The sequence below is a fragment of the Andrena cerasifolii genome, chromosome 6 (genome assembly GCF_050908995.1).
Source record: "Andrena cerasifolii isolate SP2316 chromosome 6, iyAndCera1_principal, whole genome shotgun sequence".
In the NCBI taxonomy this organism is placed as follows: domain Eukaryota; kingdom Metazoa; phylum Arthropoda; class Insecta; order Hymenoptera; family Andrenidae; genus Andrena; species Andrena cerasifolii.
The window spans coordinates 8,756,674-8,771,836 of NC_135123.1; the positions used below are offsets into that span (position 1 = coordinate 8,756,674).

The 15,163-nt window shown below is 46.3% G+C and overlaps 1 protein-coding gene across 1 annotated transcript in view; it reads left to right on the top strand.

Moving 5' to 3' along the window:
• Positions 1-666: 666 nt before the first annotated feature.
• Positions 667-15,163, top strand: part of E75 (ecdysone-induced protein 75) — a 172,283-nt gene continuing 157,786 nt past the window's right edge. The window contains exon 1 of the mRNA XM_076815502.1: positions 667-1,081. Within this exon, the coding sequence (XP_076671617.1) occupies positions 889-1,081 (193 nt within the window). The 5' untranslated portion in view covers positions 667-888. The remainder of the gene's footprint in view (positions 1,082-15,163) is intronic.

The following is a 15,163-nucleotide window of genomic DNA, read 5'->3' on the forward strand; positions in this document are numbered from 1 at the left end:
CCCCTTAATCACCCAAAGGAACTTGTACGCCTCTCGAACTTTCGGATATCAGTGGCATTGAATATTTCCCAAGAGCAATAGACCGAGCTCGCAGTCTCAAGGTCTCCGCGGAGGAGCAACGGCGCACGTGCGCTGCCGCGAGAATTTTCCAAAACAATCAACACCGGGCCCCGAGTGTCCCAGAACGGGTCGAGGCTTCACGGTAACAGTGGCTCGGCTTTTTCCGCCGGTGTCAAACGAGGCATCGGCCGGTCTCGCACCTTCCCAGCCATAGTACCTCCTCCTCCCTCCCACCCACCCGCTCTCTCTCTCTCTCTCTCGAACGGGTGGCGTCCGTTTTCCTCTCACGCTGGCAGGGAGTTTCTCGCTTTCGAGCAACAGTGATTACTCATCGAGCCGCGGAATCGGTCGGGGCGCGCGTCAAGTGAGTGATTAGTTCGGAGTGTCGCCGCGAGGGCTTCCGCTGCAGGTGTCACGCCGTCGCGCAAGACATTGACCGTGACATTCGAGAGACATCCGCGCGTAGATACGGTGAAACGTAGCGGCGTGAACGGTGAATCGGACTGTTAGCGGCTGGCTCGCTGTCTCGCGTGCGGTGTTTTCTCGCTCCGTTCGCGGTGCCGCTGCCGACTCGCCCCCATCGATTACCGGATATCGAACGATCGTGCAGCCGCGTGTGTTATTGTGAATGACGCCGACCACGTCGATCGTTGGCGAGCTTTCACGAGAGATCCCGTGACCCGCGACCGCGGGGGATACGCATTAAAGGTGGCTCACACGGCGAGGGACAGGGCCGCCGAACTCCAGGCGGAAGTGAGGAGCGCGATAAGGGTGCTACATGGCTGGTGCCCCAGGCCGCCACAGGGGCACCGAGGTGACACGGTCCTGATGTCACCACAGACCCAAATGCGAGGGAATCACAGGAACGGAGGCCCAACGCAACCACCGCCGCCAGCCACCGTCGTAGTCAGCTCGACGTCCAGCATGAGACCACCGCCGCCGCCGCCGCCCCCCAGAGCCAGAGCGTCCAACGAGGGCAAGGGCCACCACGAGGAGCCCACCAGCTCCATTCCTGATCTCGGTGAGTCTCCAGCTTTATTTCTTCGCCATTTTTCTTGAAATCTTTGAATCTGCGAATCTCTCGGCTGAACGCCCTCATTACTGATTCCTACCACCCTTTATCGGCCATCTTTTAATATTCTTTCTTAATCTTAAGAAAACATTTACACTCTTCTTTCCTTAAATGTTCTGTGGCGTATTATACTGGGGATCATTTTGTAGTTTCTTATAATTAATAAGGAAAATACGATGGAAAAATGTAATTAATGGTAATACAAGGTAATCTGCGGTAAAAGTAGATGTGGCTCGGTAAAGAGGGAAACGACTGGGTGTATTTTCCACTTGAAAACACTTGAAAGTTTCATTCGAAGCCTAAAAATGTTCTTGGCGATTTATGTACAGTTTTCATTATGTACTAAGAGAGAGAGAGAGAGAGAGAGAGAGAGAGAGAGAGAGAGAGAGGAGGAAAAAAGATTAAAAAAGGACTATAGTTCGTTGGGCAATATGAAGCGATAGGCGTTGAAACGGTATCCTGTTTAACAGGAAAACAAAAATACAAATACAAGAATGGACTTAATGAGAGCATTTACTTTTGGTTCTTATGGTTTCCTTTCGTGGTACAAGCGAGACACAAATTCGCTGTGTCTTATCCGAGTTTAGGGATAGTTAAGTAGGCAAACGATAGCTGAGGATAGTAGGCGGGATAGGTGAGATTTAGTGATAAGATGGGGTAGGGACTTTTCACTTTAGATGTGGAATACACTGGGGGAATCTTGATTCCTGTTTGATCGATATTGTAGCAACTTTTCTGTGATGAATCGTGGAAATTAATTATATTAATCCGTATTCAGAGAATCTTGGGTCCCCTTTAGACTCTCCTTCTCTCCATGCACCTGCAGTATCGATAAGTTTGATAGGTCACGTTAGATTATCATAGCGATAACGTTTTTATCGAACGGCTTTTTACTGATCTCTGTGATACATCGATGCATACACAGGCAGACTGAAGTAATTTAGTCAAGACGACGATCTTATATAAACGATTGGCTGATCTGCATCGTCCGTAAATAAAAAGCAGTCTCTCGATACACTTTATCCTAAATTCGAGATTGAACTTTAAACTTCTGCGCGTCTTCTACGGGCCTTTGGGATTCTTCAGCCTCGAAGCTACTTTTCATCAAGGCTTGAATAGGTTTCGAAAATAACTGTTTCAAACTGTTATATAAAGGTTCTGACTGAAAGAGTTATGAAGAACCTTTATTCGGAATAACCTTTATAAAGAACCTAAATATCAGACTATATAAGTATAAGTTACGGTTCCTATATAGCTCTACAACTTTTATTTTTTAGGTTCTATAACTTTTATTTTTTAGGTTCTATGTAAGTTACAAAGCGGTTATAGAACCGATGCTTGTAACGATTGTACAGAATTTTACAGTAAATGAAATCACAACATATTATAACTATAGATTACTCTGTGTAACCAAATTGTTTAAAAATTATTATAAATAAGTATACAAGTGATCCTTGCATACCGCCGGGTGTATACATATACATATGTACAAATGTGTACATAATATATATTTGCTTACATATTTATAATAATTTTTAAACAATTTTGTTACACAGAGTAATCTATAGTTATAATATGTTGTGATTTCATTTACTGTAAAATTCTGTACAATCGTTACAAGAATCGGTTCTATAACCGCTTTGTAACTTATATAGAACCTAAAAAATAAAAGTTATAGAACCTAAAAAATAAAAGTTATATATTTAGGTTCTTTATAACGGTTATTCCGAATAAAGGTTCTTCATAACTCTTTCAAGAACCGAAATCTTCATAACAACGGTTTCAAGCCCTGCTTTTCACAAACGGGAGATCGAGAAACTGGAGGAAAGGCCGGGGTAGGATGTGGTGTAAACAGAAAACGCCTACCAGTTATGTAAAATAATTTTTTTCTTTAAATGTTAAGAAACTGGTAAACAGAACTTCCGTTTCAAATCCCACTACAAATTACTCCTCTCCATCTAACCGTTAACCTCCAGCCGCGCCGATCTGCTACGTGGTGAATTTCGTTCGTGTTTTCCGCTTCCCCCTTTTTTTTTTCGTCCTCTGGAACGTTCGAAAGAGGCTCGTAATCCGATGGACAGGGCGTCCCTGATCAGGCTTGTTCGCAGAACCGCTTTACATTCTGGCTGGCGTACTATGTTTAGTGTTTACGTCTGTACGTTTCATTAACGATAAGCCGCGCTAAGCGCTACGGTCGTCTGCGCTCTCCGTGACAGCCGGACGTTTTGTGTAACGAAGTCTGAGGGTGTGGGCGGGAAGAAGGAAGGTTGACACGCCGCGCGAGACGTCTATAACTCCTCGATCGTAGCGGGTTTCGCGCCTAAAAATAAGTCCCTCGCTTTCTTCGCCCGAGTAAAAGCTCTCTCGCGATCCCGCCGCCGCCCCCCCCGTGTAAATACAAAAGAGCGGAGACTCGGAATACACCAAGAGCGCGATCGGTTGCACCGAGGCTGCATCGCCTCGAGGACGCTCCACTCTGTCGCGTAAACGATGAGGTCTCGGAACTGTGCCTCTTTGTCGTGTATTGTCTCTGGCACAGGTTGAATCGGAGGTGTGCGTGTGTGTACGAAAAATTGCGAGAAGCTCGCGTGGGCGTGTGGACGGATCGAGGGCTCTATCCTCTGTACAGAGAATTTGTATCGGCTGCCCTCGTGTTTTCAGCTTTTTAATCTGAAATTAATTCCGCAGTCGCGAATAGGTGGTGCGGAAACACGAGTCGGAGGAGAGGATTGAAGGTGAATGCTTGCTGGGAATTGATGTAGAGCGTGAATTGGAAAATGAAAGTAAATCGATGGGGTCGGTCAATAGACGGTCTGTCCGCGGGGAATCGATATGTAGCGCGTTACACGGGGCTTCTGCCTCTGAAAGTTAATACCCGCGTAGCCTGATAATCGATAATCGATCCGTCGTTGATGAACGCCGAGGTCTCTTCGCCGGGCGAAACAAACCGCGTGTATGCGTTTGGTACCGATTCGCGTGGGTCTTTATCGATCCACGGTAGATGACGGGGCAGCAGCAAATGTCGCAAATATTACACTAGCATTCTTGGTATTTCTGGCGTCACCGATAAACACGGTGTAAAGGTAGAAGCTGCGCCTAAAACGGCTTGAATCGGAGCAAGGGATCTTGGAATTGCCGTTGATTTTAATATCAAGTGGGGAGAGGACTTGATAAAGGACTTGATTCTCCCACTAATTCGAAACTGATTCCCGCCGAAAGTAAAGCTGAGTGGGCGGATGCAGCCGCGCGAAAAACAGACCTGAACGCCGAACGTGTTTTCATCGGAATTGTGTAAGCATCGAAATCTCAGCTCGAGCGTTATCGAAGGAAACGAGGCGGAGACGCTCGGTCGCGTCGGCGAACCTGTTTCAGGTCTTTCTAAACGCTAATCTGGAAGGCATCTCGGTCCCGTTCGAAATTTAAATAACAACACGGTTTCGGCATTGCAAAGATCAACTCGTTTTGTTATAAGGTGACCTCGTCACGCAGATGCGAGTTAAATAATCGACATTGCAGCGCCTAATGTCAGGGTCGCCGTTCCGTGTGATCGGCCGGCGCGATAACGATCGGTGACTATCCATCGTCGGTCGGGGGCCGATCGTTCCGCTACCCAGGCTAATCGCCAGATAATCCATTTCCATCGAAACAGCGCGTTAACGGTACGGAGGAAAGGGAGAAGAGAAAGCAAGTAGAAAGCAATCTGATCGTCGAAAGGGAGACACGAAATAGCGTCGCCGACCGATGCAGATTTAAAAAAAGAAGCCGAGTACTCCGCTAGGTATGAGGCGGCGCAAATATTTTTCACGGTTTCACGGTCAACAGAATTATCTCGTTTATCCGAAGGTGGCATTGAACAATAGCAGCTCGTATCTAGCGCGCCACATAATATTCCCGATAAACTCCATTCAGCGCGATAGAAAATCGATATCCCCGCGACGGTGCATTCTTCGATCAGGGCGGATCACGTTCGGAAAGTCGTTCCGACGTTCCCGGCCGTGAGCTCGTCGCCGAATTCGGATAGGGTGCCGCGCGACGGATCGGTTTGCGGTCGATTCCGCCACCGATACGCGTCGCACCGCTGGGCGGTTGCGAAGATATGTATTATTTCGATGACATTGGACGAGAGAACCCACGAGTGACGTGTATGATAACGAGAGCGGGCTTCTGGAACGTTCGGTCGACCGAACTGGCGATTCCCGCCGCGAGGCAATGGTAGGAGCGCTTCCAGTGTCGGTGCGAGGTGAATTGCTCGAGAAATTCTATCGCGGGATGGTTTTCTCGCGGGTCTCGCGTGGCGCCCGCATCGCCGGGGACCGCGGGGCGTTATCCTTACCCAGAAAAGGCGATTTCGGTTGCAAGAGAAACTCGGGGAGCCGGCGCGAGAGACGAACTCTCGGACCGTGATCTATGCCGACGTCTCTGCGAGAGAAAAAGAGTCAATGTCGGCCTCTAAATATAAATTGGACGAGATGACGCGAGGCGCGACCTTGGCCATGAGAACATTCCGGAAAGCGCCCCGAAAACCCGGCTGCTTGCGCTTCACCAAGGAGGCGCCCGCATTATTTGTCGAATTAACAGCGACGACGCGGCGCGCTTCGTAGGTACCTTTTACCGGCAGAAATCTGCCTCGATGGTCTTGCACCACCTATGGGCCTCCTGGTCCCAATCGCCGAGGACAGTCTTCTTCCTCTTGCCTTAAGGACAAGTGTATTTCAAAGCAGAGGTATATCCTTTGGGACTGTTTAAGGGGTCAGTCTGGTAATCATGCCGCAAAATTCGGCGACTTCAGGCTTTTTTTCTCACAAGGGAAGATCCCGAACCTGAGAATTCAAAAAATTCTGAAACTTTGTGAATATGTAGGGGATTTCCTCCTGGTTGCAGCGCAATTTTTGTTTGCTCCCCAAATTCACTCGAGGGGGTGCAATTAGCCCCTGCAAAATTCGGCTATTTCTCGATTTTGAGTTATAACTCGGGAACTGTAAGAGATAAAGAAAAAGTTTCAAGACAAAAGTTACTTCTTTTAATTATATCTATCATTTGGTAAGAAAATTATTTTACAGTTCACGAGTTATATCACAAAATCGGAAAATAACCAGATTTTCAGGGGTCAATTACAACCCCTGAGAGTGAATTTGGGCAGCAAACAAAAACCCCGTTGTAATCAGAAGGAAATTCTCTACATATTCACAAAGTTTCAGAATTTTTTGAATTTCCGGGTTTGGGATGTTCTCTTGTCAGTCAATGCAATGAATAACAATGTCTAACTTTTTTCATTTATTAAGCTGCTTGTAATGTATACGGAACAATTTTTTAAATACACTTTTAATTGTGTTTTTTCAATGTTATCTGGAGTTCAAAATCGCGCCATTGTATTCACTGAGAAAAAAACTTGAATGTTGCCGAATTTTGCGGCGTGTTTACCAGAATGCCCAATTACTCGCTTGATTGCCACGCGGTTGTTCTGCGCCTTCGATTACGCATTCAGCGTATCGAGGATAAGGGAATCGGAAGTTGGAAACCCTAGTCAGCCAATACCAAAGGGCAGATTTCATCTTCTTTCGCTCTGGAGAAATGTTTTGCACGTTTGCGTTATGGAGAACGCTGGCATGGACCAGCAGAGACAGTCGGCGCGCTGTTGATCTCTCGAGTGGGCCAAATCGGTATTTTAAGATAGTCCCCGGTGCTTATCGAGGCCCCGTATTATCGCCTGACTGGAGGCCAAGGTCTGCTGACGTACTCTCGTCGCGCGACGTCTCCCCGCCTCGTTCGGCTCGCCTCTTCGAAGATTGCTCTTCCTCTTTCCCGCGACGAACGAAAAAAAAAAAAGAGAAAACGGCCGCGTAATCGTTCCACGAGGATTTCGAGATACCGCGGCTGCGTTGGCGTTCCACGATGATAAAACGCGACGCCTGTGTGCTTCGACGTGGCACCGTGATATAACTGCGCGATAAAAAGACTGGACGGATTAAGCGCTTTCCGGGGTTTAATCGAGCCATCGACAGGGAAAGGTCGAGATGTTGCGTTCCTTGGCTGCCATTGCGTTTTCCGTTCCACGAATGCGAGTAGGTGATTGTATTTTCACTACCATTTCTCGGAATGTTTTTACGACGATGTGAAATATGTAGAAGTGGCCAGCGCGGTATTTTTTTTTATTTTCTGTTTGTGACTTGCAGCCTGTGTAAATGAGGAATTAGAGTTCGTCTGGAGTAGATCTATCAATAGCACAGTCGGGGCCCGATGTTTGCCGCCCTTTGTATTTAATTATAAATAATTATTTTAAAATATAATTTCTGACAGTTAGCGATATTTTTGGTTGGATTTGTTGAATAACGAAAACCATTTGTTTTATGAAAAAATTAGTAATTATATGGGTGATTTAGAAACAATTTATAAGTTTGATACTAAATTCGGGTTTATATATTTAGTGGCTTTTATTGATTTTAGTTTTCCCTTTCTACCTATTTTGCCGTTCTGGGCAGTTGCCCCGTTTGCGCCCCCTAAATCGGGCCCTGAGTAACTTCAGTGTAAATGAATGATTATTAAGGTGTAAACTTATTTCACTGGTTTAAGAGTTGACCAGGATGCAAGGTGTTAGAAAAACACTAAAAATACCTTAATTGTTCTCACATTGAGTCAACTTTAATAATTTAATCAGATAGCCAAATGTATGCCCTATCAAATATACTATATAATTTATTAAAAATCAAAGATTGAAAAACTGGTCTAGCAGCCCCGGTCTCCCCTGCTATGTTTGTTTGGAAATTTCTACCGACCCTTATGTCCGAAACGTGTTGTATACTCTTCATCGTCAATTAATCAAAGAACTATTACCGTACTGAATTTTTGTAAAGCAGAATTTAGTTTTTAGCAATAAAAGCGAAAGCCTGCTCGACCGAGGGTAGTCAACAGTCAATTAGAACAGTAATTCGTAAGGGTGTGCAGCGCTGTGCTCCGCAACGTGTACCATGGGCGCAGACACCCTTCGGTCCTCGTCTCAAGATGCACGTGTGTGAGTGCATTTCCGACTACACGCACGGAGCACGTGCGCGTCAAGTGTGTGCACCACTATCGTTCGTACATACTATATAAGGCAGTGGTTTCCAAACTTCTCTTCTCAAAATTCACCTCCATCTCTAAACACTACCAAAAAAAATCACGTATCCAAAAATTCATTTCACATTTCTACCACAATAATACCATTCAGCGTTAATTTGACCTTGAATCTACGAAAAAAAAAATTGCAGAAGTTAAAAGAGAGCTGCTGCAATAATAAACCAGAAACGGAGTGAATTTCAAATATATTTGCTCGAACAGAATTCTCGGTTCCCAAAATTGAGAAGCACAGGCCTCGGAGAGGTCCCCGCGTCTCCGAAAGCGACTGCACCATGTCAGCCGATAAGGAGAGTAAATATTTTTAGGGCCCCCGCGTTTATCTCCAGCTCCAGAATCTTGGAAACCTGTTCGTTCCTGGAACCACTTATCCACAGAATTTATTTTCGCTTCATTTTCCGTGGAATCGATTTTTTTCTGTCGCACCTAGTCAATCTCTCGTCCCCCATAGTTCTTTTTGGATGGAATTACTTGTTCTAAAACTGCTCTCCACCGCCCCCTCATCTGCAATGCTAATCACGGGCGAGTTACTAGCGAAGCGTGAACTCGGGCGAATGATTCTTTTCTAGAAAAAGTCCACAGGGAGGATGGAGCGTGTTTTTTTTTTTTACCGAGAACGCGTGTCAGGGTCTGGAAATTTCATTATGACGAGAAGGGCGGAGGTGTGACTAATTAGTGCATCGTGTAACATGCACCGACTTGGTCGCGTAGAAGCGTGCCGCCCGCCCAGACGCCCCAACCTTTCCCTTTTCCTCCCTTTCAACCCCGTCTCGGTCATTTTTTCCCCGGTGGTCGGATAGCTGTTCCACGCACTGTAATCTACAGGGTGATTCAGAGCGGACAAAATTGCGAAATCTCTGCAGAAATGATGTCGGGTATCGATGCGCAACTCAGCTTTCAGGATAGAAACAGACGAATTCGTTATTTATTATATCATTATTCTATCTTTTAGTAATTAAAATTGTGTCCCACCAATTGTACCTAATACGTATTGCTGACTAGCTCATTTCTCGTTGATTTGACAAAAGAATGTCGACTCGATTTTAAACAGCTCTCTGGACCAGCCTGTACCCTCATACACGCGCGTGAAGGTGGCTTCACGTACAAGCATTTAGTCCCTCTTTCATCTTCCATCATTATTGTCCGCCCTTTCCCTCTGTCTCCCTCTTTTCACTCCCCGCTCCCCCCGCTTACCCCTTCTCCCGCTTAGTCGACGCGTGTCTGTCTGGCCTCTCATCTTCGGGGGAAATGCATCCGTCCAAATTAAAGATTTTTCACCCCTTTGCGCCGCTCTCCGCGACACGGTTCTCTAAGTCGTAATTTTCGTCTTAATTGCGGCTCGGTGAATAAAGCTCCGAGACTTTGATCGTCGAGGAACCCGATTCAGACGCCGAGACATTGGACACTCCGTTACGGAGATCATAAAAAGGAATGGGAACTAGAACTAGCATTGAGAATCGTGAATTATTTCGGACCGCTCCGTGACAAAGTGGAATACGTTACGGCTGTAGAATGATCCTTTGCCTCTGCATTTTACAAGAAAATATGGTCGCATAGCTTGAGAATCACGCATCATCCTGCAGTTGCGCGTACATAAAGTCACAGTTCATTCCGAATAATTAGCATTCCCCGTGCAGACTTGAAGAACTTTAATTACCTGGGTGCTTCCATCGTTGCCAGCACTCGTATCATCCTAGGGGGTTGATGAGGACGTACGATCTTTAACCCTCTGTAATGCACCGACCCCTCCATCCATTTATCTTCTTTTAAAGTAAACATTCCGCAAAGCTTCTTTGCGCGAATCCCTCGACAACCTTGCTCTTCGTCACCCTAATCTCTTGTACTGCCGTATCGCCTTCATCCCCCTCGCCAAGTCCTCGGAAACGTGGCTGCAGTTCCACGACCAGTCGAATCACGCGTTATCGAAAGCAACGCCCTAACGATCGGATCGTCGATCGATCGGAGGGTGGCTGACGAAACAACAAATGCGGCTAAGTTGTTCGCTAAATAAGCAAGTCGAGGCACGGTTCGTTTAAATGGGGACATGGAATCAACAGGGGCGGATGCAGCAGGGTCAAGGCAGTGCACTTTGCCGATGCACTTGAGGAGCATTGCTCTCTCGGTACCATTCTGTCGCTTTCATTGAACGAACAATGCCGTCGCGATTGACGCATTCAGACGGCCCCGACGGCCGAATTGGTCGGCCGTTTCAGAAGAAACGTTAATTATACTCGCTAAACCGATGGATTTACGTCGCGATCGAAATATCCGGTGCCGACACGACTCCCCCCCTCGCCTTGGATTACACGAATTCTGTCGCGCTACGTGCCCGACATTTGCGGGCGATGGAACTCCGCCGCAGTCCGCTCGACGAAATTCATTTTCGCGTAGACGAGGGAATTTGAAAATTTCTGTTCTATTTGCAGACAATGTGGTTTTCGTAAAAATCGAGCTGCGTAAGCTGCACGGCGGTTTAGAGAACGCAATCGAGGTGTCGTTATGGTTTTCCTCCAGATATGTTTCCTTTCGAAAATAAGTTTTGCAATCGCATATTATCGTTTTTAATTTATCGACCGTTTATCTTCCACGCTTTATGTATCCCAGATAGCGCACAGGCAACGAGTAAGAAATAACCGATTGCAGATCTTTAACAAAAGTTAAGACCAGAACGTTGCTGGTATTAGCAATCGAATTTTGAAGACTTTTTTAATTCGCCTTTCGTCTGCTTCGAGGACGTAAACGTACGGAATTACGAAGCTAATGAAAATTCATTAGGAGCAGGCATCTGAGGCACGATAATAATTAATCAACGATCGAGACAGGGGAATTCGAAGCGTATCAATATTGTTACCGGTCGAGGGTGGGAGATACGAATCCTCGCTTTTAATTTAATATGATTGATTGATTTTTTTTTTAAAAATCATGCAAGCAACAATATTCGGAGTTAAAAGAATTTGCTTCCCGATTGGAATACTTATATCTACGTGTAAGTGGAATTTTCTTTCATTTGTTTACGAGTGTTAGGATACTGCGAAGTAATTCTCGAGGCAATTTCTTCCATAAATTTGGTTTACAGATATGAGAATTAATTAGAGACACTATCGAATGTTGTATTAGCCTTTCATTCAATTCATAGTATATTTTATACATTTTGTTTACTATCTCCATTCTCACTCTACGTTCTTGAAAAGATTTCCCACCAAACGTTGCAAAATTTAAAAATACCGCGTTCGGCTCTTGGTTCGGACGTTGTGGAAATAGAAGCGGTCATTTTAATCCGTCCTCAGCGGAGGATAGCGAAGGCGCCCGTAAAGTCAGACCGATGCGATATTCCAAGAAAACATCTGAAGTGCTCTTCGCTAGACATTTTTTCCTTATTTAATGTGTCATCATTCAAAGTATTTATACATGTCTCTCACGAATTTCTTGTCAAGGTTTTTACTCTCCGGTTGCTCCTTCGTCATCTGAATTTATTCACTAAATACTTCTACAGCGTAGCATTAAGGGTTCATCGTAGTAAAGTCAGGAGGAAAAATTTCCAACTATGTCACACACCGCTCAATCATCCATGGTTTGCCCCAAACCACGCAAAAACCAGGTTGAAGCAACTTATACAAAGTATACTTAATAATAGCCAAAAATAAAGTGCTTAAAAACCCAGTAGCGATCAGCAAGCATAACGCATATACCCAGCAAACGTTTCACGGTACAGCAACACGAAGCGTCAGGCACATCAAAAAGGGAAAGTACCGGTAAGAAGCCACTTTCCGCGAACCCATCAAATCGCGAAGGCGACATTATCCCCCAAAGGGACTGTCTGCACAGTCGCAATTATACAAACCGAGCGTGGCTGACAGAGAGCACGTAGCCGTGTCGGTGTGCCGCGATTCCGCCTGCTTTTGCCCGCTCGAATGGTGCGCGCGCGCTCGCGACGCCGCTGGAAAGGGTGACCATTGGAAGGGTTCAGTGTCTCGCAATGACCCCTGTTCGCTCGGTAGTGCAAGGCAAGGGGGAATGACCTAGTCCCCTTGCAGTTGTGTCGGTGCTGGTACGCGCCTGTCGCCACGCAACCCGCTTCACCTTCTCCTCACGTCGACGCTGCGGTTCGCCCTCTCCAGAGGGAGGCACGAATACGCTTTTTTCCCGGAACTAGCACCCTCCTTCGACTTCCTGCCGTGCCTTGCCGTGGGTTTCGATGGCAATTGCAGGCGCGTTTCGTGGTTGCACCGGGGTGAACGAGGGTGCTTTAGTCTGATGGAGGACGGTATGATGGACGGGGTCACGCGGTGGGGCTGATTGGAAAGTAACAATATCGAAAATGGCGTACTAATATATTCCAAAGGTCCCAAGGACCATTACGTCCCCTCGCTAGGAGCACGCTTGCTCCTATATCAATTCTAATCGCAGCACAAACGTTTACCTATTGGAAGGGGGTTGAAAATCGCGTGGACGACCGAGCCAATTGTCCCCCGGTACCTACGCGCGTCCAGGAGACTCGCGAGCAAACAATGCGCCCGTTTCACCCCTTGCGCGGGCAGCGCACGCCCGCCGCAAAATTAGCACGCCTCCCCCGACAGGTGCAATACCCCCACGCTGTCGCGCGCCCGGGTTTGTGTGTGTGTATCTGTAATCGCTGAATAATTCAGCGGAATTAGCCGACGGGAGTCAAGGTGGGAGCGCGTCCAAGGTGGATCAATGATCCCTATCGATCATTGACCTCCCCCGAAGTTTAAGGTCCCGACGAGTTCTGGATTGCAAGGGGAGGTTCATCAGCGCCGGCGTTCTCCGCTGGGTGGGGATGAGAGTGGCTCTCTTGGCGGGCAAATCGGAAGAAACGGTGGTGGAAGGATTTTATGATAGCCCACTCTCAACCCTCTCCACACCCCCATCCCCGGCTCCGGTTGGTTTATACCTTTCTGAGAGCCCGATACGCTGCGCCTAGACACCAGGGCTTGAATAGGTTTCGAAAATAACTGTTTCAAACTGTTATGTAAAGGGTCTGACTGAAAGAGTTATGAAGAATCTTTATTCGGAATAACGGTTATAAAGAACCTAAATATCAGACTATATAAGTATAAGTTACGGTTCTTATATAGCTCTATAACTTTTATTTTTTAGGTTCAAGCAAATATATATTATGTACACGTTTGTACATATGTATATGTATACACTCGGCGGTATGCAAGCATCACTTGTATACTTATTTTTAATAATTTTTAAACAATTTGGTTACACAGAGTAATCTATAGTTGTAATATGTTGTGATTTCATTTCCTGTAAAATTCTGTACAATCGTTACAAGAATCGGTTCTACAACCGCTTTGTAATTTATATAGAACCTAAAAAATAAAAGTTATAGAACCTGAAAAATAAAAGTTATAGAGCTATATAGGAATCGTAACTTATACTTATATAGTCTGATATTTAGGTTCTTTATAACGGTTATTCCGAATAAAGGTTCCGAATAACTCTTTCAAGAACCGAAATCTTTATAATAACGGTTTCAAGCCCTGCTAGACACCCTCTAACCCCTTCAGCCGCGACCCCTCGCACAAAGTCTTGCTGCCCCTCCGCGTGGGAGGGAAACGGCGGGCCAGGGGGCAAGGGGCTAGGGGCCGGGGGGTGGGTGAGTGTCGACGATGCCATTGCACTGCACTGGGTGAGGGTCATTACTCCGAACAAGGCGAGCCGGTGACCTCGGCGCCAACGCCCGGAATCGATCCAACCCCTCCTCTCCCTCCAGCCCCTGCACGTCTGACACGGGGGTGCAATGCACCGTACAATTCTCCTTTTATTATTCTTGAGCGTTGCGTGCGCGCTGCGACGTACCGACCACATACTGCTTTCTTTTTCCTTTCCTTTTTTTTTCTGCGGTGGTTTTACCAACTTTGAACTTTCTACGTGGGTGGGCCCAATCCTTCGGCAAAATTGTTTCGAGAGTGGAGTTGTCTGTGCGTAGGAGTGCTATTCACACCCTATTGACGAGCGGTCCTGGGTGTTTCGTTGCTTGGTTGCGCGGCAGGGGTGGGTTTTTTAGTCAGCGGATTTTCCAAACAGCGGAGGCTTGTTCGGGGGAAATGGGCTGGATCGGGAAGAAAAATTGAAGAAAATTCGTTCAAGGACGGGGCGCGGGTGTTAATGGGCATTGGGGGTGATGGTACCGGGTGGTGCAAATGCGATCCAGGTCGTTCGGCGTAATAGAGAATGAGGGTCGATCTGTTGCGATTAAGGGATGACGACGCGGCTCGGATGGAACGGTTGGAGGACTCTCGTTCCTTGGGTAGGGGATGCTTATCGGTTCTGTGGAGAATTCGTTTGGGAATTTGATTCTGGGTGCATGTTCCGCGATGCAGATTTTACGATACTTTAAATTAATTAGGCTTCTCAACTATTACAATACAACCACGATTCGTAACGTTTGTTATATTGTTACACATGATATACCGCTTATATTACTCATGGAGAGGAGCGCGATAGGACAACGTTGTATAACGCATACACGATATCGATATTCCGCCGTCGATCTAAATGACTCTGCTGTAGTAATATTTTTCTTCACTCGTGCCTCCCTACTGACTAAAGGATTGTGTAACTAGATCTGCTTTCGATGGATATCAGCCACAGGTGCTTCAGACTGCGCCTTCAATTTTAGTCGCCAGGTACTCCGACGCTAAGTAGTTTCACAATCTAGAAGTGCAACAGTTTATAAAGTATTACATACTGCCTCCTCGCTACACCGTCACTATTTTCCTTCCTGTCGCTCCACTAAATTTTACGGCTCCTTTTCCTACTGTTCCGCCTTTTACTCTAACTCCCTGTCATATGAAATTCGCTCTGTAACCTCTTTCGCAGCCTTCAAGCATGCAGTGACACTATTTTTCGATAATCAGCATTAACAATTAATTATTAACTTTTACTTTT